The sequence below is a fragment of the Phytophthora sojae genome, assembly GCF_000149755.1.
Source record: "Phytophthora sojae unplaced genomic scaffold PHYSOscaffold_25, whole genome shotgun sequence".
NCBI classification, from domain to species: Eukaryota; Oomycota; class Peronosporomycetes; order Peronosporales; family Peronosporaceae; genus Phytophthora; species Phytophthora sojae.
Window position 1 is genome coordinate 57,845 of NW_009258139.1, and position 27,967 is coordinate 85,811.

At 54.5% G+C, this 27,967-nt stretch overlaps 11 protein-coding genes across 11 annotated transcripts; 8 read left to right on the forward strand and 3 right to left on the reverse strand.

Annotated features, from left to right (window-relative positions):
- Nucleotides 1-202: 202 nt before the first annotated feature.
- PHYSODRAFT_308118 (hypothetical protein) lies at nucleotides 203-1,742 on the forward strand (the record flags this gene model as incomplete). Its single annotated transcript, XM_009541524.1, has 5 exons — nucleotides 203-348; nucleotides 533-659; nucleotides 714-1,121; nucleotides 1,142-1,468; nucleotides 1,536-1,742. 5 exons carry the CDS (start codon nucleotides 203-205, stop codon nucleotides 1,740-1,742), a joined length of 1,215 nt encoding a protein of 404 aa, XP_009539819.1.
- Nucleotides 1,743-7,144: 5,402 nt separating this feature from the next.
- PHYSODRAFT_379444 (hypothetical protein) lies at nucleotides 7,145-7,666 on the reverse strand (the record flags this gene model as incomplete). Its single annotated transcript, XM_009541525.1, has 1 exon — nucleotides 7,145-7,666. A coding segment is annotated over one exon (522 nt), but the record flags the coding sequence as incomplete, so codon positions are not given.
- A 2,754-nt stretch (nucleotides 7,667-10,420) lies between these two features.
- Nucleotides 10,421-10,798, forward strand: PHYSODRAFT_251706 (hypothetical protein; the record flags this gene model as incomplete). The annotated part of the gene is made up of 1 exon (XM_009541526.1): nucleotides 10,421-10,798. One exon carries the CDS (start codon nucleotides 10,421-10,423, stop codon nucleotides 10,796-10,798), a length of 378 nt encoding a protein of 125 aa, XP_009539821.1.
- A 293-nt stretch (nucleotides 10,799-11,091) lies between these two features.
- PHYSODRAFT_251741 (hypothetical protein) lies at nucleotides 11,092-12,059 on the forward strand (the record flags this gene model as incomplete). The annotated part of the gene is made up of 2 exons (XM_009541527.1): nucleotides 11,092-11,251; nucleotides 11,851-12,059. 2 exons carry the CDS (start codon nucleotides 11,092-11,094, stop codon nucleotides 12,057-12,059), a joined length of 369 nt encoding a protein of 122 aa, XP_009539822.1.
- Nucleotides 12,060-13,015: 956 nt separating this feature from the next.
- On the forward strand, nucleotides 13,016-13,393 carry PHYSODRAFT_343018 (hypothetical protein; the record flags this gene model as incomplete). The annotated part of the gene is made up of 1 exon (XM_009541528.1): nucleotides 13,016-13,393. One exon carries the CDS (start codon nucleotides 13,016-13,018, stop codon nucleotides 13,391-13,393), a length of 378 nt encoding a protein of 125 aa, XP_009539823.1.
- Nucleotides 13,394-13,715: 322 nt separating this feature from the next.
- Nucleotides 13,716-15,947, forward strand: PHYSODRAFT_320320 (hypothetical protein; the record flags this gene model as incomplete). Its single annotated transcript, XM_009541529.1, has 7 exons — nucleotides 13,716-14,050; nucleotides 14,517-14,787; nucleotides 14,861-14,926; nucleotides 15,008-15,101; nucleotides 15,178-15,346; nucleotides 15,418-15,674; nucleotides 15,742-15,947. The coding sequence occupies 7 exons, from the start codon at nucleotides 13,716-13,718 to the stop codon at nucleotides 15,945-15,947; spliced, it is 1,398 nt and encodes a 465-aa protein (XP_009539824.1).
- A 279-nt stretch (nucleotides 15,948-16,226) lies between these two features.
- PHYSODRAFT_535810 (hypothetical protein) lies at nucleotides 16,227-16,601 on the reverse strand (the record flags this gene model as incomplete). The annotated part of the gene is made up of 3 exons (XM_009541530.1): nucleotides 16,227-16,361; nucleotides 16,419-16,485; nucleotides 16,561-16,601. Coding segments are annotated over 3 exons (243 nt in total), but the record flags the coding sequence as incomplete, so codon positions are not given.
- Nucleotides 16,602-19,074: 2,473 nt separating this feature from the next.
- PHYSODRAFT_292762 (hypothetical protein) lies at nucleotides 19,075-21,307 on the reverse strand. Its single transcript, XM_009541531.1, has 2 exons — nucleotides 21,155-21,307; nucleotides 19,075-21,051 (listed from the first exon to the last, which is right to left on the reverse strand). Exon 2 carries the CDS (start codon nucleotides 21,015-21,017, stop codon nucleotides 19,941-19,943), a length of 1,077 nt encoding a protein of 358 aa, XP_009539826.1. The 5' UTR covers nucleotides 21,018-21,051; nucleotides 21,155-21,307; the 3' UTR covers nucleotides 19,075-19,940.
- Nucleotides 21,308-22,886: 1,579 nt separating this feature from the next.
- On the forward strand, nucleotides 22,887-25,172 carry PHYSODRAFT_535867 (hypothetical protein; the record flags this gene model as incomplete). The annotated part of the gene is made up of 1 exon (XM_009541532.1): nucleotides 22,887-25,172. The coding sequence occupies one exon, from the start codon at nucleotides 22,887-22,889 to the stop codon at nucleotides 25,170-25,172; it is 2,286 nt and encodes a 761-aa protein (XP_009539827.1).
- A 216-nt stretch (nucleotides 25,173-25,388) lies between these two features.
- On the forward strand, nucleotides 25,389-26,104 carry PHYSODRAFT_535875 (hypothetical protein; the record flags this gene model as incomplete). Its single annotated transcript, XM_009541533.1, has 2 exons — nucleotides 25,389-25,592; nucleotides 25,655-26,104. 2 exons carry the CDS (start codon nucleotides 25,389-25,391, stop codon nucleotides 26,102-26,104), a joined length of 654 nt encoding a protein of 217 aa, XP_009539828.1.
- Nucleotides 26,105-26,312: 208 nt separating this feature from the next.
- On the forward strand, nucleotides 26,313-27,966 carry PHYSODRAFT_535815 (hypothetical protein; the record flags this gene model as incomplete). The annotated part of the gene is made up of 3 exons (XM_009541534.1): nucleotides 26,313-26,987; nucleotides 27,075-27,524; nucleotides 27,595-27,966. The coding sequence occupies 3 exons, from the start codon at nucleotides 26,313-26,315 to the stop codon at nucleotides 27,964-27,966; spliced, it is 1,497 nt and encodes a 498-aa protein (XP_009539829.1).
- Nucleotide 27,967: the final 1 nt, after the last annotated feature.

Consider the following 27,967-nt stretch of genomic DNA (forward strand, 5'->3'; position numbering starts at 1 on the left):
GTCTATACTGGCGATACTATAATTGGAGATGAGGATTGCACAGCTGATCCATAACGACAAAAGCGATGACATTCATCGCGTCCAATCAAGTGGCCATCATCACCAGAGCACCCCAGGCACGAAGCAGACTACATGTAGCGTTAGGAATGACGCAGACACTACAAAGAATTCTTTAGCAGTAACCTGATGTACCAAGACGACCATGACGAAGACTAGAGCTCAGCGCTCGACCTCACCTGACGACGACGGGGAAAGGGCTTCGGCCCCGATCTTCACTCTGATACTGCCGCCGAGGATCACGAGCACCTCGCATGCTGCTCTGGTCAAGTGGCGTAAGGAGTGTCGCGAGTATGAAGATCGGAACCGCGCAAAAGGCGATACGGACGATTTAACCCATTAATCGTCCCGGTGAAGAATGCCTTTGACGAGGGGCTGCTCAGGCAGTGGTGTCGCCTTCGATGGAAGAAGTCCATTGATGGCGTCACGGACGCCACCATCCTGGCTGAGGTGGAAAGAACTATCACCACGGCAGTGTTCCTGACATCGACCAGGAGATGGCCGAAAACCTCCGCATGGACCTGAGCGAGAGTGATGTTCACGAGCGTTTTATTCAGTATTTCAAGCTCTGCCATGAAATTATCGATGGCCACGGGTGGAGAGTGTTTTTTACCGGCGAGGACGGTAGGAAGTAGTTATGCTCTATCCTAATCAAGTCGTTGGAGCCCAAGGCTCTACGGGAGGAAGTGGATCGAACTGCTCGTTTTCAAACGCGCAAAGCGAGAGAAGACGAAGTCGTTCTCCACGACCTAATTCTCGAGAAGGCCCTCGATCATGAGAAGGCTTTTCAGAACCAGCGTCGTGCCAAGCGCGACCGCGACCGCGACCGTACCCGAGACCAAAGTGACCGCGACGCCGAGCGCCCGGCTGCGCGCGGTGCTGGCAAGAAGGTTGCTAAGAAGCCGAGACTGTTTGGTGAACCGAGTGGTACTGGCCCTCGAGCGCCCACGAAGTCGCCTGCAGAGCGACCTAAAGTCCCCCCCCGACGCCGTGCCCGCACTGTGGCGATCTCCATTGGCTGTCCGAATGCCCCAGGGCTACGGACAGCGAGAAAGCCGAGATACGTAAGAAATTGCGTGCACAGCGAGGCGACAATAGCAAGAGAGAGGTTGCCCGGCTGAAACGTCTTCGGGAATGCATCCCTTCCGAGGAAAAAAACGTCACGCTTTATGACGTGATGGAGCTACCCTACTGTGTGGACACTGGTGCTGAAAGGACTGCAATTAGTCAGAGGCACGTTGAAGAGCTGAAACTACGTGAGCCCTCCATCACGTTGGACCGTCTCGACACGCCAGTGGTGATTGTAGCTGTGGCTGGGAATGAGATCACATGCACCACATCGGTGCATCTGCGAGTCCTGCTCAACACGGCTGCAGGTTCCGTGGCGATCCACGAACCTGTCGAATGCCTGGTCATCGACAACAATGAGCCCGAGTTCATATTAGGCCAAGACATGCTGAAGACACATCGACCGGCAGCTTGAGCAGCTCGCGGAGCGCGACAATGACGACGACAGCGACCTGCTCGACACCGACGAAGCTGCCTCTGTGTCTGCGTCGCCGCCGACAGATGATGAGCTACGGACTGCCGATGAGAGATTAGTGCAATTGGCACTCGATCACGGGTTTCCGAGCCATCTTGTTGAGCAACTCCGTGTCAACCCAACTCGACTAGTTTCTGGTTGAATTCACGAAGAAAGGCTCGCACTGCCGGAGGATAGCGGCGTGGCTTGCTCTTCACGGCCTTCGCTCCTTCTTTGAGACGGAGCTTCAGCGGTCTGACGCGTGCTGGGGGGTCATCGCCCAGCTCCAAACGCCAAATATCGTGTTTGAACGCGATGGGTCTATGAGAACCCTACCAGCCGCTGGGCCAGCCCGGTGCTTCCGGTGCGTAAGCCAGGCACCGCTGACGAGTACAGGCAAACCTGTGACTACCGTCTAGCGAACGACCTCATCGAAGCGCTGATCAGTACAATGCCACACATGCGTGAGCTACTAGAGTATACGAAGGGCAAGAAGCATTACGGACTGTTTGATCTCCTCAAAGGATTCTGGCAGCTCCCACTAGATGAGCTCAGTCAGGAACTGATGTCATACATCACAGACTCCAAAATATATACTCCTCGTCGGGTGCCCCAAGGGTGCTGCGATGCTGCTGTTCATTTTCAGCAGATTATGGAGGAGTGCTTTGACCCTCTTTTGTACGAGTGTCTTGTTATTTGGATCGACGATCTCCTACTCTTTGCTGATGATATGGACGGTTACCTATCGAAGCTAGAGCGATTCTTCGACTTGGTGGTCGAGTTCGGCCTCAAGCTCAGCGCAAACAAAAGCAGTCTGTATCAACAGTCAGTGCAGTGGTGCGGCCGCATTATCAATATCGACGACGTAGCCCATGACCCTGAGTGGATCGATGTCCTACGCTCAATGCCCTATCCGACTACGGCCGGCCAGCTGCAGCAGTTCATCTGTGCTGCTAATTGGATGCGTGAGTCCATCGTGGACTATGCACGCGCCGTGGAGCCGTTGCAACAGTGACTAGATAAAGCTCTCAGCAATAGCAAGCGCACAAAGCGTGTTGCTGCTGGGATATTTATCGAGTTATCAGCAGCCGAGAAAGTTGCGTACGACCACGTGAAGGATCGCCTGGCGACAGCCGCCACGCTAGCACTCCCTGACCATGATGCGACTACCTGCGTGTTCTCCGATGCCTCCGACACGGGCTTCGCAGTCATTGTTACTCAGGTGCAAGACTACGATCCGAAAGTTGCGATCACCACACAGAAGCATCAGTTGCTCACGTGCGTGAGCGGAACTTTTCGCGGTTCTCAACTGAATTGGTTCGTGATTGAAAAGGAGGCTTACCCTATAGTGGTGGCATGCGAAAAGCTAGACTACTTGCTATTGAGGGCGCGGCCATTTCGTTTGTTCTGCGACCACAGAAATCTCATTCACGTCTTCGCGCCCCATGTCAGCATCAAGAAACACATTCGGGGGAAACTCCAGCGATGGGCGTTGAAGTTGATGAGCTACCGCTATGTCATTGAGTATGTGGATGGAGCCTCCAATGTTTTGGCCGACATGCTTTCCCGATGGGCTGGTCAGCCGACGAGTGTGGTCACGCTGAAACGTTTCACTCGCTAGAGAACAAAGCAGAAGCAGTCAGCCGGCAAGTCCAGTACTAAGCCGATCCTCCGGCCTCTTGACGACGAAGGCTTTCTGGCCATCACTGGCAGAGATTGTAGCTGCTCAGCGACAGCACGCAGCCCCTTCAACTGCCGTGAGGGGTCACGATGGTGCGCTGCGAGTTGACGAGCGCATCTGGATCCCCCGTGCCAGCCCAGACTTGACACGGAGGCTTTGTGTGATTGCCCACTGCGGGGCCCAGGGCCACCGCGGTGAACAAGCAATGGTCAACCACTTACGGCGCATTTTTTCATATTCCCGACCTACGGAATGTTGTCCACACATTTGTGGCAGCTTGCCTACTTTGCCCACATGTGAAGGGAGGGCGAACGATCCGGCGACCGTGGTCTGAGACTATTGAGTGCAATGAGAGAAATGGGGTCCTACACTGGGATATCCTATCCATGGGTGAATCGTTCGGCACTAGCAAATACCTGCTGGTGCTGAAAGACCATGCCACACACTTCTGCGAGTTGGTTGTGGGTGATACGGCTGACAGTGCAGTGGCAACCTCAGCCATACTAGACTGGCACAGTCGTTTTGGCGTCCCACCAGTATGGGTTAGTGACAATGGCAGCCACTTCAAAAACGAAGTGGTGGCAGAGCTTTCCAGACGGCTCAAAAGCCAGCAAAATTTCACTCTCGCCTACAGTCCGTGGATCAACGGATCGGTGGCGCGCGTAAACCGCGTCATCCTGCAGGTGCTAAGGGCCATGACTTTAGATTACAAGTTTTTTTCAAAAGATTGGATCTACCTAGTCCCGCTTGTGCAGTCTAGCCTGAACCACACAGCTCTTCCATCGTTAGGCAACCGAGCACCTGTGGAGCTGTTCACTGGTTTGCCGTGCCCATCGCCACTGGCTAAGTTCTACCACGCTGGGAAGAAGCGGTTAGTCACACCAATTCTGAGGCAATCTCCCAACATTTAGCTACGCTACACGAAAGCCTGTGCACAATGCACCAGCCCATAGCCGGCCAACGGCTTAAGCAGCAGCTTCTCAACAAAAAGCGAGAGCGGGGAGAGAACGTCGTCAACTTTGACGTGGGAGACTACGTGTTGCGCTCCTGGGTAGACGACAAAAGGGGCAACAAGCTACTCGTTACCTGGTAGGGACCCTTCCACGTGGTCCGAGCGGACTCGCACTCCTTCAGAATCTGTCATTTGGTGACTGGGGAGGAGCTGGACGCGCATCCATCAGGTTTGAAGTTCTATGCGGACTCCAAATTGAATGTTACCGAGGAGCTACTCGAGCATGTGGCCTCCCAAGGCATCATCTTGGCCGTGCGAGACCTGAAAAAGCATCGCTGGAACCCGTCCATCCATGACTATGAAGTTTTGGTTGCCTGGCAAGGCCTGGAGTCTGTAGAAGACTCGTGGAAACCCCTCAAATTTCTCGCCCGAGACATCAAGGTTCTCCTTGACCAATACATCCAAAAACAAGATGGAAAGGTTGCAAGGTACTGGAACAATCTCCAGTAAACGTTTTACTCCTCAACAAGTTGTATTTTTGACAAAAACACATTGTTTTTAAAATAGTCCGTCGCCCGACTAAGATAATGTAGTCCATCCCTGTGCTAACATTTTGACACCACTTCAGAGCTCATTTGACGCAATATTGGCTTCGGTATCCAATTAAATGTGCAACACGTTGCACCTGTAACACTTGTTACATAGTGGGGACATGGGTACAAATGGTTACAGAAAACCAACACTTTCGCTAATCGTGACCTACACTCACCTCTATAGTTGGAGCAAGCTTGGGGGAGCAGTGTACATGTAGTGCATGCAAGCATGCCTATACATCCAGCTCACACCAACTACAGTGGCGGGAAGCTACCTACCATATTTAGTATATTTAGTTATGATGGGGGTGATACAAAATGGGAATGAGTACCTCGATCATCAATCACTCCATACAAACTTCTTCATAAAGACTTCGCCCGTCTCCAAAATGGCTCCTTTTTTGGCAACCCCATTATAACTAAACCCCCACAATAACTAAATCAATACGGTAATAACGACAATGAGGATTGCACAGCTGATCCATAACGACAATAGCGATGACATTCATCGCGTCCAATCAAGTGGCCATCATCACCAGAGCACCCCGGCCACGAAGCAGACTACTAGAAGACTAACTAGTTGGCTATGTACTGCGCAATTCAGTTATTTATACAATTTATAGCGTGTATACCAATAGCAAGCAAAAAGTCGAAATTAGAAGAGAGGAGCGCTATATCTGCACGCCGTCGATATATTTTCTAACTGCGCAACTGTGAGATAAAAAGACTACAGCATTCCATGATAAGATGCCGCTCCGAATATAATCAGCTTCTAGAATCTTTCCTTTGAACGGTGCAGCTTCGAATTACGAGCTCAACAGCGAAACAAGGCTAAAAGAAGAAAGCTGAGAGCTTATTTTGATGGTTCAGCCCGCTGAGGTACTTAAGTACAAATATAGATAAGGCCTTGTATGATTCTTTGAATGCTCTCATTTCAAAAATGGCGCGCAGATGCCATCTCTGCAGGAAGGTGTTCTCCAGCATCAGCAGCCTTCGCCGACACCTCGAGCACCGCGTCTGCCAGAAGCCTCGCCGTGCATCGTTGACGAAGGAGAAAATCAACGCCCAAGCGCGGGAGCGATATCACCAGCGAAAACACAGAGCATCTACGTCTATCCAGGTACAGGCTGCTGCCGCTGTTGTTGTTGCTACTACTGCCGATGGCGTGTCAACCACCATCCCTATCGAAATGGCTACAGTGGAATCTATGCCCTCGCTGCATCGCCTCCGGCGACTCCGCCGGCAGCAACCTCGAGTGTGCTATATGCTGCGAAGATGTAGAGGACCCAATTTCGGGGACATCGTGCCAGCATTTTTTTGTACAAGTTGTCTGCTTGAAGTGTACCAATGTCATGGGAGTCGCGCTGTTTGTCCATGTGTCGGGCTCTCCTCAACCTGTTCAGCGCCGACATCGAGGATTCTGTCAACGAGGCACCTGTTCCAACTCGTCCGGTAGCATCTTATCCTCTGCCAGCATCTTATCCGGTGCCTGATGTCGTTGACATCACCGCATCCTCGCCATCATCCCCGGAAAGTGCGCACGACTCACAGACAGTGACTACATTGAATAAATATCTCTACAAAATTATAATTTATAAAATTTAAAAGGTTTATAAGATAATCTTATGTTTTCGTCAACCCAAAAATCTTATTCGAGTAGCACCGTGACTGGCTGTGCATACTTTATCTAAGTTAGCTTTAGGTGCATCCAAATGACTAATTTCGGTGATGGAACATTCTTACTGAAGTTAAGTCGAATACTTGGTGTTAATCTTATGCCTTTTCAATGATCGATTGTTCATACATATTTCTAATGACTTTTTGTATACAAATGACAAGTCAGTTCGATGATCCATGGTGCATACATTGTTTAAGTGTCTAAAACCCTTCAGAGTGAGTAGATCTAATTAGAACACATATTAACGATTGCAAGCAATATGCATGTATGTATTGAATGCAGAAAACTAGTAGTGAAGTTTCACTACTGTGGGCTCATGAGCTTAAAACTCCTGCGAGAGTTCTTGGGAGCCCATAACAGTCGAGGTCTGAGAGCCCAGAATCGCGCTAAGACCAGAGCATGGGCTTGATCCGGGCGAGGAGCTTGTCGTCGCACTGAAAGAGTTGCGGGCTCCGGTTGTGCTGGCCTGGGATCGTGTGCGCGCGCGCATGCTTGAGTGGGAGCTTGAGCTTGAGTTGGAAGCCGTGGACTCGACGGACAAACGGGCACTGGCTCGCTTGGCTTCCGCAACGACGCGATCGCGTTCGCGCTTTTTGCGCTGAGCCTCAGGCATCGAGACGTAACGCGTCAAAATTTGCGAGTACCGATCCTGGTCATCGGCCCGTAGAGGATGCAGCTTGGCGTGAAAGTTGGTAAGTGCCACGCAAATGTTCACGATCCTGTCGAACTTTGCTTCACTCCACGTGAACGTAGTGCTCACCACGCGCCAGAGTGTCGTCATGCGGCCAAAGTAGTTCTCCACCAAAACACGATCCGATGAAACGCGCCGGTTACGACTCTCCTCGTCGTACGTCAGAGGTCCGCCACGAGGACGACGCTTCGGTATGATGGCGCGCACAGACATTTCGAGCCCTTGATAACCCTTGTCGGCCCGAACACCCCACATGTTGCCAAACGACATCGAGTCTTCTCCGTAGTCGTTTCGCCCAGCCTCAGCAGTCGTCTTGTGCAGCAGCCGCTTGTGCACTTCCAGATTCTTCATACAGATGGCTATGCCGGACACAGATCCAGGGTAGTGCTTCGACACATGCACCGCCAAGCCTGGTGGTACCATCGCACACTCGATCTTGAAGCCGTACAACTTGTGTTTTCCTGAGAAGTAGTGTTTCTGCTCAGTGAAGCGGTCGGATGGTCGATACGCGGGTTGGAACTTGACGTCCAGTGCGTAGAGCGCGTAGGGATAGTTGGCGAACTGCTGGTTGCAGCGCTCTTGGCTTGTCATCGTAACGTTCGTAACGTTGCGCTCCATCAGCACTTCTTCCACCAAAGACCATACCTACATGCACAGACAGTGAGTCAAATATCATGCGCTCATTCTTGTCTGCACTATGACGTATTCTTATCTTGTTGCCCATCTTCTCGAACGTTGGCGGCAGCATCCGGAAGTCCGTCGCGTGTTTGAGCCAGCTGTCATGATGCTTGAGGACTGTCAGGGACATGAAAAACGCGTCCTTAGTGCTGACCTTGTGCCGTCTGCCACGGCCAAGATTCCAGGCTGGTAGAAGCTTCTCCTCCACCTGCTCCCATAGCAGCGAGAACTCGTCTTCGGTGAAGTTCGTCATGGACTTGAGAGCGTTGGGGCCCAGGTCGTGGACGAAAGACAGCATGACAGGAGCGTCGTCTTCGACAGTCGGTTCTTGTTCTTGGTGGTCCAGATACTCGCTGAATTCATGGTGGGAGAGTGCAAGGGAGTTGGTATGCTCTTCCTCCCGCGCTAACAGCCGCGCTAAGGTGTCGGCGACCAACGGCTGTTGGCTTGTCATGCCGTTCTGAAAATGACGACGTCTTTCCGTACGGTCAGTGACTTCGGCGCCAGATGAACGGATGGTGCTCAGAAGACTAGGCGGATTGGATGGATAAGAGCTGCCGGGAAGCCTTGATTGCACAGATCGTCATGGCACCTCTTACCACCACCTATTCCACTTACGCAGTTACAGCTGTAAGCATTGTTCCGAGAGCTCTTATTCTAAATCTTACTTTCTCCGTAATGTGTGTCAGATTCGGTACTCGCTGTAAATTTGCAAGACATAACGACTTTCGCAGTTTTTATACCTAAAAGTAGTTGTATCGCACATTGATTAGTTCGATCATGAATACAATGTTTTACCATCTCTTGTTCAGTTTCAGACCATTTTCGAATTCCTAGCTGTTTTTGGTTGGGGCACAGTCAGTAATATGTTACGAGGAATAATCAATTTTAGGGGACAAAATTAAATTTAAGAGTATTTTTCCAGTGTATCCATATATTGTAAATCGGCGGGTTTATTGGCGGCAAAGTCACATACTTCGCTGTAGATACGCAATTGCCTGGCACGTCTACTGTACATGTAGCGTTAGGAAGGACCTCACTTTGCTATTTACCAAAAGAGCAATAGACTACGGCTAAACTTCCGGGAGCTTCGCCCTCCCCCAGTGCGTCTTCTACCTGCAGGCACTACAGTTGATGGTGTTCGAGCCTCCGCCAACGTTTCGTGGAGACGCGTTTCCGCCGCTCGCCAGATAAAGCAGAGACTGGAGGCGTGCGAGCTCCGTTGACTTCCGCGGTGGTTAGAGCACCTTTAATGCGACAGCACAACAGCACCGTAAATGGCGCCTTGGGCGCCATTAGTAAAGCAGCTGGTTTTCAGGTAGGAGGGGGATATATAGACTGTTGCCTCAACTTTCCAAAGTCCGAAACGGGTGCTAACTTTGACTCTACGCAGCACGTAAGCCTGCACCTGGACAAAATTTTGGTACTGCCTACTTCATAGAGGTATGTTAGAGCTATCGAACGCACTAGCTTGCATCGGCGGAGTGCAAGTAGGCACTTAGCAGGACCCCCGCCTCCTCAGGGACTCCTTCGGGGTGCCCATTTCCAAAGCCATCAGGCCTGGAGGTCATCCCTCCTACACTTTAATGGCGCCGTAAAGTTAAGGGCGCCCAAGCAATCTGTGCAAAGTCTGTGTACAGAAGCAAATCTGTACACAGATCAGAATAATAGGGGATTTGTATTGACGGGGAGCAGCGGGACGGGTGTCATGGGCTCATCTGGTCGTGTTGTGAGCTGTTGTGAGGACACGTTGCCACAGTAAGCAAACCTGCGCGGAGTGCTCGTAAAGCAGGTGTGCACGATTTTGCGGAGGTAGGTCCTGCACCAGGCATTCCAGCGGATGGACCCGTTGCCGCAACTCGGTGCTACGTAGTTTTTTAATTGCGAGGGTCTGCTCCAGAACACTGCAGCACCCCAGATTCACCCCCTCTTTTTGGCTTAAAGGCGCCGTAGGGCTTAAAGGCGCTTTAGGCAGATGTTGTGCGGTCGCATTAAAGGTGCTGTAACGGACTTCGCACCAGAATCCGCGGCAACCGTCGTGTCTCAGGGTCAAAGGCATGCAATGCCGGTACGCCTTACGATGGTCGCCGATACAAATTTGCCATCTGTGGAAGTGGGCGTGCCCGCTCCACTCATCAAATCGGCGCACCACCGCTGCTGCGCGGGCACCGGGCAATGTTGTTAAAAACCCACCTTTTTCGACAAAGTCGGGCGGGTGATTGAATCTATCTGGGGGATTGGGTGAAAGTAGGTGGGTTTTCTGTTTTTCATAAAATTCGACAATATAGGCTTCTGATTGGTTCGTTTGGTCTCAAAATCATAAAATAATTTATCCTTGGCCAACTATTGGACTGTTTGTCCTATTATTTGCACTGTAACGCTACATTATATCGTATATATAATTTATATGGCGTAGGGTGGGTGGGTTGCCCCAATATTCCATTGTTCCATTAAGCAAAAAAACAACTTTTACAACGCTGGCACCGGCACGTGGCTCACTTCGTAACTTGACGCCTTCCGCTCAGAAGCACCTTCCTCCGCTACCCGCCGCAGCATATTTACAGCAAGATGGGCGTCGCTTTCCAGACCATCGGCATGATTGGCTCGTTCGTGATCGCCGGCTCGATCGTCCCGCAGATGCACAAGGTGTACAAGACCAAGAGCGCCAAGGACATCAGCCTGCGCTTCCAGCTGCTCTACTGCTTCGGCATCGGCCTCATCCTGATCTACGGCTTCGGCGAGAACCTCTGGCCCATCTACATCCCTGCGTCCGTGGAGGAGGTGGCGGGGCTCGTTATGCTGGCTATGAAGCTCTACTACGACCGCAACGCCACGAAGCCCGGCGCCTCTGGGGCCGACGACGAAAGCCACGCTCTCGAACTGGGCGCGTCCCCGCTCACGCGGCGGAGCGAGACCAAGTTCACCGGCGTCGTGCAAACCCCGTAAATCGCCGTCCCCCCACTTCGTCCACAACCAGAGCGTGTAAGCAAACGATTATTTGGTAACTCGAGGAAATAGAAGCGCTCGTGTTGAGCTGCTAGTAGCAACTGTCATGACAGCACACTGGTTGAGCTACTAGAAGCTCGCAATGAGTTATCACGTCGGTACAAAATTGTCAAGATGAGGTACTTCTCGAAAGGTGACGCGCAGTGGCGCTCCGCTGGAAGACCTTCAGCCCCCCCCCCCCCCCCCCCACTCAGCATCCGACACAGAAGCAGGCAGACATCGGCGTATTAATAATGGGGCTCGCTTTCAACATCCTGGGGCTCGTGGGCTCGTTCATGATCTCCGCGTCGCTCGTCCCGCAGATCGTCAAGGTCTACCGCACCAAGAGCGCGAAGGACCTCAGTCACTCCTTCCAGTTGCTGTACCGCATTTCGCATGTAGAGCGCTACAGCGGTTTAAGAGATACACCTTTATTTAGACCAATCAGAGATGCGAGAGAAAAGTCCGTGGGATCGCATGTAGAGAGATACACCCCTAATTTGGGTATTTTGCGCATTTTTGCATGCACATTGTAGAGGGGAAGAGCTGCGCACCGCTCGCCAACGTCGCGCTGCCCCCTCCCCGCGCGCTTGGAGGCATACGCCTCGTCGGAGTGATAGTTAGTAGCCACGCCTGGTGTGGGCCCAGTTGAGGCGCGCCTGAGTGCGGGATATGGGGAGCACGAGGTTAAACCACAACGCGCAAGCTCGAGAGAGCGCACAACACGGCTGCTGCAGCGATGGTAGTAGAAGAAGCAACGCTGTAGATAATTGGTTAAGTGGTGTGGTTCCTGTGCAACGCAGTTGTAGATGGCCCCTAGACTTGTTGCTAGCTTAAGCGCCATCCTAGAGGAGATCACTCAGCGCCATCGGCATGACCAACCATCTTGCCACGAAATGATCGCGTGACCCAGTTTTTGGGTTTTACATTGTTTTTAGGCTCGAGTGCAGTGATTAACCTAAACCTACGGCATGGGGTGTGATTCTCTACATGCGAAATGCGGTATGTGGCAGGCCTCATCCTCGTGGCGGTGTACGGGCTCGGCGAGTCGCTGTGGCCCACCTGGATCCCTGTGGTCATCGAGCTCGCGGGCGGCCTCACGCTGCTGGTGATGAAGTTCATCTACAACAGACGCGAGGCTGACGGGGCCTCGGACTTGGAGGTCGACGCAGCGGAGAGAGCAAGTGCCACGTCGTACAAATACGCGCTCACGCCGAAGTAATTCAACGGCAGCCTGCCTGTACGAAGACGTGCCGGTACCGAATAACCTTAGTTATGGGATACAACTTGTTAAGGGATACAGACCAATTTGGCCAATCAAAAGGCACAAAATCCATGGGCTTTTTATAGCACTTCCCGGTGTTATATTTGATTTTTGTATGAATCAAAATTTTATGCAAACTTCCGCGTCTTCTCTCCACTTCAAATCAGGTGTACTTCTCTGGCCCACATAAGAAACAACACTTCGGTTTTCTGGACATAACTATTTACAAAAAAATCGTTTGGCGACTCACAATACCTCAACCGAAAGCTGCGCGTTTCACGCTATGATTTAAAAAATCTAGCAGCAGAAAGAAAAGAGAAACAGCCTTTTATCTGAAGTCCGTTTTAGGCAACATTAGGTTTTTAAGCGAGGTGCCGTCAAAAATTAGCGATATTAGAAAATAAAATATCACCGTAATCGCGAGTGACTGCTTTACCCTTATGTTCGTTTGTCGATGTTGTAGCGCCTGTTGGAGACGAGTTAGAAGGGCTACAGTTTGGAGGTTTTTCTACGCGATTATCTCGACATGCGCAGACCCATTTATTTTGGCCAATAGTAAGCTGAAACAGTTGATTATACCCAATCATATGTGACATGTGGTCCACATCAAATTGAGGTTTAATGCCGAATGTTGTTTCTTAAGTGGGCCAGAGAAGTAGCTCATAACTAAGGTTATTCGGTAGTAACTGGAGACAAATACACAGGTTAACAACGAGTACATGTATAGTTTGAAGCTCGTTACAACCTCCAACGCCAGCTAAGCTACCAACTCTGCTCGAAGCTGTCACTGCCATAAGCCATACGTTTGTGCATTAGGTTTTCGAGGATCGACAGCGGCTGGCCTGTCCGACATCGCCATTCCCGATTCTGCTCGCCCTGACTCAAAGCTCAAGCTCGACGACAATCTTCAGACCATGGGCGAAGCGTTCCAGATCGTTGGCTTCCTCGGATCTCTGCTGCTTGCGGCGTCGCTGGTGCCGCAGATGATGAAGCTCTACAAGACCAAGAGCGCCAAGGACATCAGCTACTCGTACCAGATCTCGTACGTGGTGGGGCTCGCCATGATCGTGGCCTACGGCTTTGGCCGGTGGCTCTGGCCCGTGTACATCCCGGCCACCATCGAGCTGAGTGCGGCGTTGGTCGTGTTCAGCATGAAGCTCTACTATGACTGGCAGGACAGGAAGAACTCGGACGTGAGCAAGGCCGCTGGTGCCAGCCCCGAGGTGGAGGTCGACGTCGCCTCGCCCGTCACGCGAAGTCAATGCGGCGAGGCGGCAGCGCGGACGCTGTAAGCTTAGCATTAACACACGCAGCGGAGTGCGCAGTTACAGCAGTAATAGCCTAGCAAACAATACATGAAACTCTTACATGCACCCTGCGCTCTCAACCTTTGGCCAAACCACGCGAGGAACCGCCCGAGGGCAGACATCGTTGGTAGCACCACACAACTCCGATAACCTTGCACTTGAAACGTGGCGGTCCAGTTTCTGCTCGAAAGTCACAGCCAACGAAACGACTGCCGTGCTTGCACAGCATTGCTCGCATCACATCCGAACCAGCGTCCAAGGCCGTACACGCAGCACACTCGAGGGTCCCACCCAAGCCACAGCAGCCATGACCAACTTGGAGACGTTCTACGACACGCTGGGACTCGTGGGGTCCTTCCTCGTCTCGGCGGCGCTCGTCCCGCAGATCGTCAAGGTGTACCACTCCAAGAGCGCCAAGGACATCAGCAAGGCCTTCCAGTCCGTCTTCGTCGTCGGCATCACGTGCATCACCATCTACGGCATGGGCGAGGGTCTGTGGCCCATTTGGATCCCGTCGACGCTCGAGCTGCTCGGCAGCGTCATCCTGCTGGTCATGAAGCACTACTACGACTGGTGCGACGCCAAGCGCCACGAAAGCAAGCTCAAGGAGGACTGCGCCGCTGTCGCCGCGGAGGAGGCCATGTCCTGCCCTTCGCCTGATGTATACACGGCGAGCCTGACGCCTCGCCACACTCAAGCAATCAATTAAACCTTTATCTTTGTTTGTACGAGTTTCAATGAACAATGGATCTCTGCGCCATCTCTATGATATTGCAGCGCCCTCATGGACAGCAACGACAATGATCCAGCTGCGATGGACTGAAGCGCAGGCTCCGCTGGAATTGGCTCCGCTTCATTAATTGTCTTCAGCTTACAGTTAATTTTCACTGCGTACTTAACATGCCTTGAAATTTATTCCCCTCCGGATTGGTTGAAATGAGTCTGATATTCCTCTAATTTCAACCAGTCCCCTACCGGTATGTGGTAAGAGCATTTACAGCCCACGAATTCGAGTCTGCACCACCAGCGGCACCTAGCAGGGTATCCGCTGCTCTCGTTCCGCCCCGCGCCACCGCACCTCTAGCCAAACCCGAGCCTAGTAAGCAAGCATGCCGCCGAAGAAGAAAGGAGGCGGCCCTTCCAAGAAGTCCGTCGAGAAGGCCAAGGAGAAGATCCTGGAAGACAAGACCTTCGGCCTCAAGAACAAGAAGAAGAGCAAGAACATACAGAAGTACATCCAGGAGGTGACCAAGCAGGTCAAGGGCGCCAACACGCGCGCCGACCGCCTCAAGGAGCAGGAGAACAAGCGGAAGAAGGATGCCAAGGCGGAGCAGGAGAACCTCAAGAGTCTCTTCGCCGCCGCCATCACGCAGCCCAAGGTGCGTTGGTTGAGCTGGCCTGGCCTGGCGCAATTAGCATCATTTTCTGACTGCATTGTTCGTGTGCGTGCAGCTCCCGCCTGGAACGGACCCCAAGTCGGTGCTGTGTGCCTTCTTCAAGGCCGGCGTGTGCTCGAAGGTAACTTTAGACCAGCGTCAGGGCGACGAGAAGTTTGCTCCGTTTCTTACGACGATGGAGCTGTGTGTGTGGGTGGTGTAGGGCAACCGTTGCAAGTTCTCGCACGACTTGATGGTGGGCAAGAAGGCCGCCAAGATCGACTTGTACACGGACAACCGTGCCGAGAAAGAAGCAGGTGCGAGAGCTGCAGATTGAAGATGGTTGCGGTGGAGCTGACTTTTCATCGTCTTGATGTGGTTGCCCTATGCCAGATAAAATGGACACATGGGACCAGGAGAAGCTGGAGAAGGTGGTCAACGAGAAGCACCACGAGAAGAACACCAAGCAGACGGAAATTGTGTGCAAGCACTTCTTGGACGCTATCGAGAAGTCGTTGTACGGCTGGTTCTGGGTCTGTCCAAACGGCGGCGCGTCCTGCAAGTACGTGCGATATGGACCGATACAGTTTTTGCCATAGTTTTCCTGACCGCGTTGTAATCTTTTTGCTGTAGATACCGTCACGCTCTCCCCCCTGGCTACGTGTTCAAGTCGAAGAAGGACCGCGAGCTTGAAAAGAGCAAGAAGGTGGTGGAGATCTCCATTGAGGAAATTATTGAGCAGCAGCGTGCTAAGCTCGGCCCCAACGGAGGTACTCCAGTTACGGAGGAGTCCCTCGCAAAGTGGAAGGCTGAAAAGCAGGCTCGTAAGAAGGCCGAGGAGGCGAAGCGACTAAAGGAGCAAGCTAAGAAGTCTGGCGGTCGCGGCATCAGTACGTTTGCGCTGTTTACCATACTAGTGTTACCAGAGCTGCGGCTAACTTTGATTTCCTGTTGTAGTGAGTGGTCGTGCGCTGTTCACATACGACCCGACCTTGTTCCGCGATGACGCGGATGCTGATGACGAGGCCTACTCCGTTCACAGCGAGGACGAGGATGACGACGACGAAGAGAAGCCTTCTCCGGCCGTTGACGCGGCGGCAGCAGTGATTGACAAGAGCCTCTACCTGCAAGACGTGGATGATCTGGACTCATTGAAGATGTGAGTTTTCACCTTCATTATCCCCAGGGCGGCAGCGCGAAGAAGACTTGTGCAGAATTCCTGTACAGGGTGCTCGTTTTCTGGCATCACGGGCTCGGTAGCTCGGAAGCTGTAGAGCCGTGTCGAGGGCACCCTGCAAGACACATGAAGCGTGCGTCTGCAACTCTTTGTCCTATAGCGGATTGTGAAGAAGCTTAGAGAGTCATGCCGGGAAGCAATTAGACTGGCGGGAAATATACGTCTGGTTTCTGAGGACGCATCCAGTTATTTCGCGCCTAGCGTCCTAGTTCATCGCCTCGTCTTCATTGTCATCGTCATCGGGCTCATGACGCTCAGCGTGCGTGTCTTGGCTCGTGTCTCCAAAGGTGAGGATTGTTGAGCTCGCGTTCTTGAGCCGTCCGACGATGTGCTGGGATCGCTGTGGGCAGTGTTAAACGCTTAGCAGCAGCCTATGCATGCGTTCGCTCGAACTAACCTCTTCTTGCATGCGGTAGAGTTCGTCCATTCCGGCCTGGATCTCCGCTGCGTCGTTCTCCAGTTGCCTTCGAGGACATGCATCATTGCCATCGTCATGACGCCTACTTCAACTATCTCAAGTGCGGAACAGAAGGACTCACCGGTGCGTGGTCAGCAGGTGCTTGAGCGTCTTCGTCAACTGCAGGCCGCGTTAATTAAAACACAGAGACCACTAAAGTACAGACGTGAAAGACCACGCACCTGCTTGGCCATCTCCTTGAGGTCGACCACAGGCGCGTCCGCTTCCACCTCTGTCGACGTCTGCTGCTCTTCCTGTTCGTCCTGCGTCTCGATCATCTGCTGCTGGGAGGAAGTCTCTTCCTCGACGTCCTCCTCTTGGCTCTCCATCATGCGCGCTCTGCCTCTCGTCACGGGCATCGTCTTGCTAGCTTTCCTTCCCCTTGGCGCTGCAATCTTCAAGTGAAAGGCAAGTTGCCGCACGAGTGCGGAACAGAGTGCTGGTCACTTCAACCAAGGTTGCACGAAGGTCGCACGTATCAACCCATACATACCCCAACACAAAAAGACGCCATGACGCCGCTCACGACGAGCGTGCTGCTGGCGCTCATCTGCGTGCTGAGCTTCGCCATTCGCCTCTTCCCGGTCGTGATATGGGGCAGCGTACGTGTTCTCCCGGTTCTTTGTTCCCTTCTCCCCCTTCTCGCTAACCTTCCTCTCGCCCCTGCAGGTGATCCACGAGTTCGACCCGCAATTCAACTTTCGCGTGACCAAGTTCCTGGCCCAGCACGGTGCCTACGAGCTCCTGGACTGGTTTGACGACCGCGCGTGGTACCCGCTGGGCCGCATCGTGGGCACGACCGTGTATCCTGGGCTCATGGCGGGCGCTGCGGGGCTGCAGTGGCTGCTTGGGGCGGCGCTGCGCCTGCCGATCTCTATCCGCGACGCCTGCGTGTTCCTGGCCCCCGCGTTCGCCGCACTCGCCTGCGTAGCGCAGTTCCTTCTGACGCGGGAGGTGACAGGCAACACCACGACGGCGCTGCTATCCGCCACGCTGCTGAGCGTCTCACCTGCCTACATCTCGCGCTCCACGGCCGGCTCGTTTGATAACGAAGGCATTGCGATCTTCCTGCTCATTTTCACCTTCTACTGGTGGGTCAAGGCCGTGCGGACGGGCGCGATGCTGTCGGCGGCGCTAGCTGCAGTGTCGTACTTCGCCATGGCGCTGTCATGGGGAGGATACGTGTTTATCATCAACATCGTCCCCATCCACCTGCTGGCATTGCTGCTCTCGGGTCATTACTCCGCGAAGGTATATGTGGCCTACTCTACGTTTTACCCGCTGGCGACGCTGGGCGCAATGCAAGTGCCGTTTGTTGGCTTCAACGCAGTGCTGAAGGGCGAAAATGCTGGTTCCCATGGCGTCTTTGCGCTTCTGCAAGGTGTGTGGCACGTCATGGCGAATGGCACTGTATTTTGTTATCTGAGACTGACTTGTTGTTTCTGCATACAGCGTTTGCGTTCATGCGGTGGTTGTCGACCCAACTTCCAAAAGACCACTTTGTGCGCCTTCTTCGAATGTGCTTGAGTGCTGGCGCAGCTATCGTTGGCGGCGGGTTTTTGGTTGCGCTCTTGCTGGGGAAGCTCCAATGGAGCGGCCGAAGCTTAACACTGCTGGACCCGACGTATGCGTCCAAGTACATTCCGATCATCGCATCGGTGGGAGAGCACCAGCCGACTGTGTGGTCGGCGTTTTACTTTTCCCTCGGACCAGCGATGCTGTTTATTCCCCTAGGAGTGTACTACTCCTTCCAGAAGCTGAACGCGGCTTTCCTCTTCATGATCGTCTACAGCACGTTTGCGTTCTACTTTTCGGGTATCATGGTCCGGTTGTTGCTCACTCTGGCACCAGCGGCTTGCTACCTCTCAGCGGTTGGAGCTTCAGGATTCATGCATAAAATTGTGGAGATCACGCGGAGAGATCCCGCTGAGTCTCCCCAGACAACAGTGGGGGGAGAGGCTAACCCGGCAACTACATCCGGGGGTGAAGGCGAAGAGAAAGAAGATCCGACAAAGTCGCATGCGGGCGACATCTTCTCAGCTCTCGGTGCTAAACTGCGGCTCCAATCCGATGAGGAGGTTGACGGTGTGAAACGTAAACCGGTTTCTCGTGCGCTTCAACTGCTTGTATTTGCATGCGGGGTACGTGCATCCTTGTGTTTCGAAACTGTTTGTTTTGCCACCAACTAACTACCTTGATCTGTGCTTCATCATGATACAGATTCTCCTTGTTATTCACGCTCGGCATTCTTCCAACATTGCCAAGAAGGTGTATTCGTCCACGTCGCTGGTATTTGAGAAGATGAATATGACGACGAAAGAGAAGGACTTGCATGATGATTATCGTGAAGCTTTCGCATGGCTGCGTCAGAATACCCCCGAAGATGCCAAAATCCTGAGCTGGTGGGACTACGGATACCAAATCACAACGCTGGCAAATCGGACGGTGCTTGTCGACAACAACACGTGGAACAATACACATATTGCAACCGTCGGGCGCGTGCTCACCTCGCGCGAAGAAGACGCGCAACCAATTTTACGAAGCCTTGACGTGGACTACGTGTTCCTGTTATTCGGAGGCAAAGTCGGTATGCCTGGCGATGATCTCGACAAACTCCCATGGATTGTCAAGATTTCGGAAGGCGTGTTTCCAGACGATGTGATCGAGTCCGAGTTCCAAGTGAATGGCCGCTACATTTTCCACGAGAATGCGACGCTTGCCATGACGCAGAGCGTTCTCTACAAGCTGAGCTACTTCGAGTTCAACCAAGTAGAGCGTGCGCCGGCTCAAGAAGGCGATGATCCAGTATTTGGCTGGGATATGAACCGCCGATTAAGAATCCCGACGCGCGATATTGAGCTCCACAACTTCGAGCACGTGTTTACCTCGGACGCGTGGATGGTTCGGATTTACCGCGTCAAGTCGCGTTAGAGTGCGGCGAGTTTTGATTGTTAGCAATATGCAGAAACATTCACGTCTGTAAGCTTGTAAGCTTGAGCAAGACAAAACAAGGAACTCATCCAAGAACAATGGTGTTAAAAATTAAACAAAGGAACAAGCCGTTAATGCGGGGTGCCGATAAGCGCGCGGGGGGGCGTCGCGCGAGTATCTATGTCTCGCGAAGCCAGTCACCGCCGACTCCCATCGATCATTCCGAGCCACCAGCCCACTCGCTCACTCCTGACCCAACCAAATCAAATCTACCATCCCTGTCGTTTCTCGACCCCAATTGGCGCAGCGCAAGACATCCACCCGACCTTCCTCTCTCGTCCCTATCGTTGGTTCCACCACATCACACTGGCGGTCTGTCGTCTTAGTCGAGAAACGCTCAGAACACTTCGATTCGTGCTGCCGAGTCACACCCGCGTCAGTTCATACGCGACAGGAAGAGAGGACGGTAGCAGCTTCCGTTGCTGCTATAAGACGCTGTTGCGTGAGGTCATTGGGTTCTGCGTGCTACGGTTATGACATCGCCTGGAGCTGAACACGCGCGTCGTTGAGCATCTGCACGACGGACTCGCTGTCAGGACGAAGTGCCGGGTCGAACTGCAGACAAGCACGCGCAATGCGCAGAATCACGTCCGGGCAGTCGGGGGCGAAGCTTGGTCGCAGCTCGCCCTTGGCCACCTTGATGACGATGGCCATGTCGGGCGCGCCGCCTGCTCCTGTCTTGCTGCTCTTCTCCTCGAACGGAATCTCGCGCGTGTCCAGCTCGCTCAGCACCACACCGAAAGAGTACACATCGGCCTGCTCGCTGTAGTTGTCGCCGAGCATCACCTCGGGCGCCGTCCAGCGCACCGTGCCGACGCCAGCGGTGAGCGTCTCCTCGTACGTGCGGTTGCGGCTGAGACCAAAGTCGCTCAGCTTGGCCACCATGCTCGTGTTCAGCAGCACGTTGCGGGACTTGAGGTCGCGGTGGATGATCTTGGGCGAGCGCGAGTGCATGTAGGCGAGCGCCTCGGCAATGTCAATGGCGATGGAGATCTTCTCCTTCTTCCAGCTCAGCTCGATCTTGCGGGTCTCCAGCAGCGTGCGGACATCGCCGCCATCCATGTACTCGGACACGCCGCCCAGATCCTTCTTGTTGGTCCACGTGCAGCCAATGAAGCGCACGATCTTGGGGTGCGACAGTCTGGACATGGTCTCGATCTCGCGGGAGAAGGAAACAGCCTCGTCCTCGCCGTCGATCATGCGCTTGACGGCCACGGGCTGGCCGTGGTAGTGGCCCAGCCACACGACGCCAAAGGCGCCGCTCGAGACCTTGCGGGTAAGCAGCACCTCGCTCTCATCGAGGCGGAATTTGACGAGGTCCGGGAAGCAGTTCTCCGAGTCGGCGCGGTTGCCGGCGCTCGAGGCGCTCAGGTTGGCGCGCGGGTCGCGCTTGGTGGGCTGGGGGCGGCGCGGGCCGTTGCCGTTATTGTTGGCGGAGAAGCCGCCGTTGGCCACGTTGCGCGTGAGGTCCGTGTAGTTGGGCTCGTTGGCGCGTCCAGTCTGCTGGGGGCTCGGGTAGTGGCTGGGCTTGCTGCTCATGCACCCCATGGCTGCGGCGGGGGAGGTTTCAGATAGAGAGAGACTGCGGGGGGCAAGCGGGGGAGACAATAAGCGCGGGGGTGGTTAGCTCTACATAGCAGTTCCGCTCGTGCATGGCTGGCTGAGTGGCTGGCTACCGGGCTTACGTTGGTTGTGGGGAGGAGGGTAGCGAGCGACGGGGCTCTGCTGGGTGTCCAGGCGGGCTGGACTTGGCTTGGCTGCGCTAGTGCTGCTGCTACTGCTGCTGCCCCTTGGAGAATGGGACTGCGTGCGCCTGCGGCAGGTCGGCGAGGTCGAGAGCGCCGGGTGTTTTCGAAACTGGCTCGGTGTAGGCGGCGAAGGCGAAGGGTACATTTTCTGCCCGGTTACCTATGGAATAGAATATCGACTAAGGGAGGTTACGGGATTTTCCTCGATATTTTTTTTTTCAAAAAGCGAGATGGCCGCGTGCAAAAATGCACAAGAGATTTGCGTGCTGCCCGCCTTGCCTTGGTGGAGCTGGAGCCTCGAGCGCTTATGCCGGCAATAGAGCAACACACAACAGCGCGCCCCATGTGGCGGCGCTTCGCATGGAGAGCGCCCCCAAAATGGTCATGACCAGCCGAGCGTGAGGCAATGCCCTGCCCCCTCTCTGCCTGTTGGTAACGATTGCCGCTGGGCGACGTTTTTAGCGCCCGGGGCAAGTGTCAAGTGGCGTTTGCCGTGGTCTCAGGCCTGCCCGGCCAAAACGCTCGCGCCGCGACGGCGGTGGCCCCCCCGTAACGCGATACGACGCACACTTTAGAAAGTGTTCATCAGAGCCTATCATGCTGGCTTTCGTTGCTGTACGAGGTGCGAGCCGAGCCAACATGTGCGTGATATCGGCAGTCGAACGCGGTGCATAGGGTAGAGGCACCGGGAGATCGTGTCAACCTTTTCCTGCATTGTCCCGAGCACCTCGCACGAGATCTTCAAGCCTTGGTCCCGCCGGTGCGGCGCGTGACTGGCCCCTCCGCTCAGCCGCTTCATGGAGCGTCTTCGGTGGTCTGGCCTGGCTTGCAGGTGTGCCGACGATTTGAGGTGAGCGGATTTTTACTGCCGCTACGCTGGCCATGAGCGTGTATCGGCACTCGAGAGGAGGGGCGCCACGCTCAGACGTGTCCAGGAGGCATTCAGCGCCTATCGAGGCTGCACCCGCAAGGAGTGCAGCGGCTGCGCTGCCACGTGGAGATCTAGTGGCGAGTCGAGTCTCCTGTAGCGCGACCCCCTCGCGCTGTCCGTCAGCGCGTGAGCACTGGCGCCCGAAACTGCGGCGGCAAGCGCGCGCTTGACGATGACCCCAATAGACGAGGCGTCGGTCGCCGCCGTTTGTCTTGCTTGCCAGCTTTGCCACGCATGGTAACGGCGCCCTTGCCGATCCGATGGTGCAGGTACTGGTACAGTAGATACTTTGTTGTCTTGGTGATCCCAATGAAGTCCACGAACTCTTCTCTTCTCCGCCGAGGCACCAACGCCGTCGCGAGCGTTGCGTGCGCGGTCCGGATGTCGTCCAGAGCGTCGAAAGCGCCACAGCCTCACCCTTAGTCACTGCAAACCGCGCAGAAAGTGTCAAGTTTCGCGCTCGTTGAAGTCGGTGCTTTCGACCAAACTGCGGAAAGACCAAGAATGCGCTCGAGAGCTTTGGTCGTACGCGGGGCTCTGCGCCTGGAAACCGGTGCGCCCACTTCGGGAAGTGACGCGTTTTGCGCAGGGCACCACAAGACCACGCTCCGGAGTTCGACTGGCGAGAAGAGCTCTTGTTGGTTTTACGCCTGCAACGGTCCTCGCGCCGCCAACTTGATAGCTCTCCGCCCAGCACACATCAACGCGCCGTGACGGGATCACATACATAAGGAAGAAATGGGTGGGGGCGGCGTGCTCACGCGCGACGCCAGTCAACGCCGAGTCAAGCTGCAGACGCTGCAGATGATGTACTTCCTGGAAGGAGGACTGCTCATGGTGGGGAACCTGCTCCAGACCGACGCCTGGGTGAACGACCAGCTGCGGACCCACTGCAGCGTGTGCGTGCAGCAGTTCCTCCCGTTTCGACGACGCCATCACTGCCGGACGTGCGGCGAGGTGGTGTGCGGTGGGTGCTCGAGTCAACGCGCCATCCGGCTGACCGACATGAACGTCGAGTGTGAGACGCGAGTCTGCACGTTCTGCATCATCCGCGCCACGGACACATCGATCAAGGCCAACGAAGCTGCCCTGACGGAGACAAGTCTGGAGCCCCAACGACTCTCGACCGTATCGGTGCTGAGCCTCGCTTCGACGGCGGTCCGCCCTGACAAGCGGCTTACGCTGCAGAGCGCCGAGTCGGAGCTGACCAGGGGGAGTGTCGTTCAGCTCTGGCCGCAACCGGTGCCTGCCAACGAGACTGCGCGTCTCCGCGTGGCCAGACACTCGACAATTCGGTCACCGGAAGCCGATCCGACCATGAACTTGCTAGTCAACATCGTGGCGCGCACTCTCGAGTGCCCCGCAGCATTCATCGGCATCATGGACGACTCGTCTCTTTGGGTGAAGGCGAGCGTGGGCTTGGACGAGCGAATAACCCACATCCCGAGAGATGGTTGCGTATGCGCCCACACAGTCATGCAGGACTGTACGATGATCGTCGACGACACGAGCGCCGACAAGCACTTCCACGCGGGAGGTCACGCGGTGGGGAGTAGCTCGATGCGCTACTACGCTGGGGCCCCGATCCGCGTACGGGGCCACGGGATTGGCGTCGTGTGCGCTCTGGACACGGAGCCCCACGCGAAGACAACCGATGCAATGAAGTCGACCCTCGAGGCGGTGGCCAACATCGTTTCCGAGGTGCTGGAGCAGCGCGTGGCGTCGGACGGTACGATGAACTCACCGTCCGACGTACGCAGCGGTGCTAGCCTCTCTTGCTATCGACGAGATCACGCGGATGTGGATCTACACGCGTCACTACGGGGACTGAATCTGCTTCCTCCGTCGCGGCAGACGGCTTCGTCGCGAGGTTCAAATAGTACGGGCTCGGCGCGTCCAACCTCGAGCACGCAGCGCCAATACGCCAACAAGATCACGGTAGCAATGGACTACTTTCACCACCTGCAGAGAAGCACCTGGGCGGATCAAGATACCGACTCTGATTTGACCAACAATGGTTCTATCACCACTTTTGAGCTCAACAGCAACGGGAAACAGTTCACGAGGAGTATCATGAAGATGACGGGGGACTGCACTCACGTTGCCACCCAGCTTCTGAACTACGAAGACGCACTGCTGTATCCACAGTTCTTCTCACAAGTTTCTAACCGACGCGAGTTGAGCGAGAACACTTGGCTAGACAGCGCTGAGCTGCACCCCAGCATCAGCTCAACATACGGCGATAACCTACGTGTGTTGACTCACCGACGAGAATATCCCGACGGGAGCAACGTGGTGGTGGCTATCAGCGCGAAAAATGCCCAAGAAGTGAGCGAGGAGGACCTGATATTTGGCTGGTTCATCGTACCATGCAGTTGGGGCGACGACGAGAGCTTCGTTACTGTATCGTGCATCACTGCGCAGTCATACAGCATCCAGCCGATCGAGCAAAACCTGAGCCTCGACTTGCTTCGACGGCTCAACCAGAAGCTTGCTATGTCTCGCTTCTTCCATCTCCCAAGTGGCGCTCCTTGTGTTAGACCATCCGCGCTGCGAATCAAGTTGCCGCCTGCTACTGCTGCTGCCGTTGAGGGTATCTTGAACACGCATGGTGCCAACTCCATTGCCAGCAGTGATGACAGCAGCCTTGGACAAGGCAGCAATGAGCGAGACAGCACCGTCGCCAATACGAGTGGAAGCGTTGACTACACCTCCCGTAGCAACATCGAGCGCCCCAACACTGGTGACGTCCAACCGGAGGACAACCGCGCTGCTCTCACTGCACTCCACAAGTCCGGCCAGACCTCGGAGCTGAACCAGAACGAGCAAATGCTGTTGGATCTGCTAGACAAGACCATCAGCACCCAGGAGATCCTGGCTCATCGACAGCATGAGATGGCCGATATCCTTGACACCCACGGCAACCAATTGCAGAGGCTTTCTACAGCACTCGAGCGGGTGGAGTCGCTGCTCGCGCTGAAGAAGCTGGCCAAGAAGCCCAACCAGTCGTCCGCCGCGGCGTGAGTGTACATTTACTTATTCGTATAGCAGACTGGGGCTGCTCCATTACCGTAAGCCAAACAAGCCGTTGTTGCATTGCTCAGACTCGACTTAATCGGGCAATGCCTCTTCGTGAGCCGGGCGCATCCCCTTCAACTTTGATCGTCGTGTGGTCCACGCCACTGTTCCCATCATGAATCGAGGTGTCACACACAAACTTGAGCACATCAGCCAACCAAGATGCTGGCAGTGCGGCGCCGCGGATGGCTCGGCGCGCGGCTGCAGAGCGCAGTCTCTAGACGTCCCCAGTCAATTCTTCGAAGCTTATCGTCTTCACCAACATCTCTTCTATCTGATGCAACAAACTCGGCTTCTGAAACCAACATCAGACCCCAGAATCCTGGGTCTTTCGCATCGCTTGCCCGCACTTTTTCAGCCATTGAGGTGCGCTTTACGCCTCTCCACCGCCGAGTTACAGCGCTTTGACACTTGATTTACTATCGCAGGAGGTGAAGAGTTCCCGTGCGGCCAGCGTCCAGCTGCTAGCCGATGGTTATCGCGAGCTTTTGGCTCTTCCAACGTCGCAGGAGCTGGCGAGCGCCTTGTACCTCACTGCGTCGCAGCTGGCGCCGCCCTACGAAGGGGTGGAGCTGCGATTCGGAGCCAAAAGCTTCGTGCGGTTCTTGAAACAATTGGAGGCGGAGACGGAGAAGGATTCAGAGCCTCAACAGACGCTGGAGAAGCTGCTGGCGACGTTCCCGGACTACGGACAGGCCACGCAGGCGCTGCTGGACACTGGGCGGATTCTGGTGCCCGAGGTGGAAGAAGAGCAAGGAGAGTCACTCAGTGTGACGGATGTGCATGACCAGTTGATGGCAATCGCCAAGGACGAAGGAACTGGTGGCGTTGCGAGGAAGCAGCAACTTGCGCTGAAGTTGCTACAACAATGCAGGTAGGAGACCTATGCTTGGTGGCGCTATTGACGATTAAGTGACGATGCAATGAGTGTATCTGCACTACAGGTGCCCTGAAGAGCGCATTTTTCTTGTTCGGATACTGGCGGTGAGTCGGGCTGGAGTTGGTACCCGGGCTTGAGTTGCGTGGTTGACCTAACGAGTGGTGGATGACCTGTGTGTTGAACAGCATCAGAATCTACGTATCGGCATGGGCGAGAAGTCTATTCTTTCGGCCCTTGCGATGGCAAGCTCCGCCTCTTATACTTCCAGCGAAGTGGAAGACGTCACTACATCATCCGTACACCTGAAGGAGTGGATCGACTGCGTCACGCTTGCTTACGCGCAACACCCCAACTATCGCGTGCTTGCTGAGTTAGTTCATGCCAGCCAGCACGAAGCAGATATTGATCGAAGGGTTCAATGGCTGCACGACGAGGCTCGTCCTGCAGCGGGTGTGCCTGTGCTGACAATGTCGGCTTACCCGGTGTCCAGCGTCGCGGCTGTTCTGGAGCGTGTAGCCAAATCATCAGGCCGCACAGCTACGTGCGAGTACAAATACGACGGTGCGCGAGTTCAAGTGCACTTATCGTTTCCTGATAGCAGCAATAACGCTGGTCCCGTCGGCCGTATCTTCAGCAGGAACATGGAGGACGTCACAGAGCGATTTTCCTCCCTTTTAGACGTTTTGCGGCAGTGCATGGAACATAGGAAAACGCGAGGGCTCTCATCTGCTCCATCGCTGATAGTCGAGGGCGAATTGGTGGCAATGGATCGAGAGACGGGCACGTTCTGCCCATTCCAGGTGCTGCAGACGAAGACAACGACCGAGTTTTGTCTCTTTCTTTTTGATCTACTTGCTGTCGATGGCACCAATTTGCTACAGGTACACGAGCTCACATGTGCTAGATGTTGTACCATGGTGAACTAATGTGCTCGATTATTTCGTCTTTGAACGTGATTGTGTGTCCAGAATCCACTTCGAAAGCGACGAGCCTTGCTCCATGATCTCCTCGAAGAAAAGGCCGGCTACGTTGAGTTCGTGAAACACATCGATATCAGCGCCGAGGATGGCGCTGAAGAACAGGAGCAGGCGACGGTCGTGCGCGACTATCTAGAGCAAGCAGTGGCTAGTGGTTGCGAGGGATTGATGATCAAGGCTCTGGATGATGAAGAGTCCGAGTACAAGGCTGGTCGGCGTTCGTACTCCTGGATGAAGCTCAAGCACGACTATCTGTCGGACGAAGTCGCGACGAGCACATCATCGAAGAAGAAGTCAGCAGCAAACACTGGGAACGGCACCTTCCTGGCGGACACATTGGACTTGGTCCCCATCGGCGCTTTCCACGGCAAAGGACGGCGTGCTGGGGTGTTTGGATCCTTCTTGATGGCAGCTTACAACTCCACAAGTGGCAAATTCGAGGTAAGAATTGTCTGAAGCTGAGCGAATAGTACGAGATCATTGCACTTACTGGTATCGTTGCGGTATGCAGACAATTGGGAAGGTTGGCACAGGTTTCTCGGACGCACAGATGACGGAAGCGGGCGGGCGTCTTCAAATGCACGTTCTGCCCGAGACAAACGGAGTGCCCGAGCAGTATCAATCGAGTGCGATTCGTAGTCGCCATCCCGATGTGTGGCTCTCGCCGGAGGAAGTGTGGGAGATCAAAGCCACTCAACTGACTGAGTCTCCGTCTTACATGTGCGGTGCTATCGACGATGCTGCTGCCACTCCTCGAAAGGGACTCGCACTTCGATTCCCTCGCTTTGTCCGGTATCGACCCGATAAGAAGCCTCTCCAAGCAACGGGGAGCGAGCAAGTCGTGGAACTCTTCCAACAGCAGCAGCAACAGATTCCACACTAGA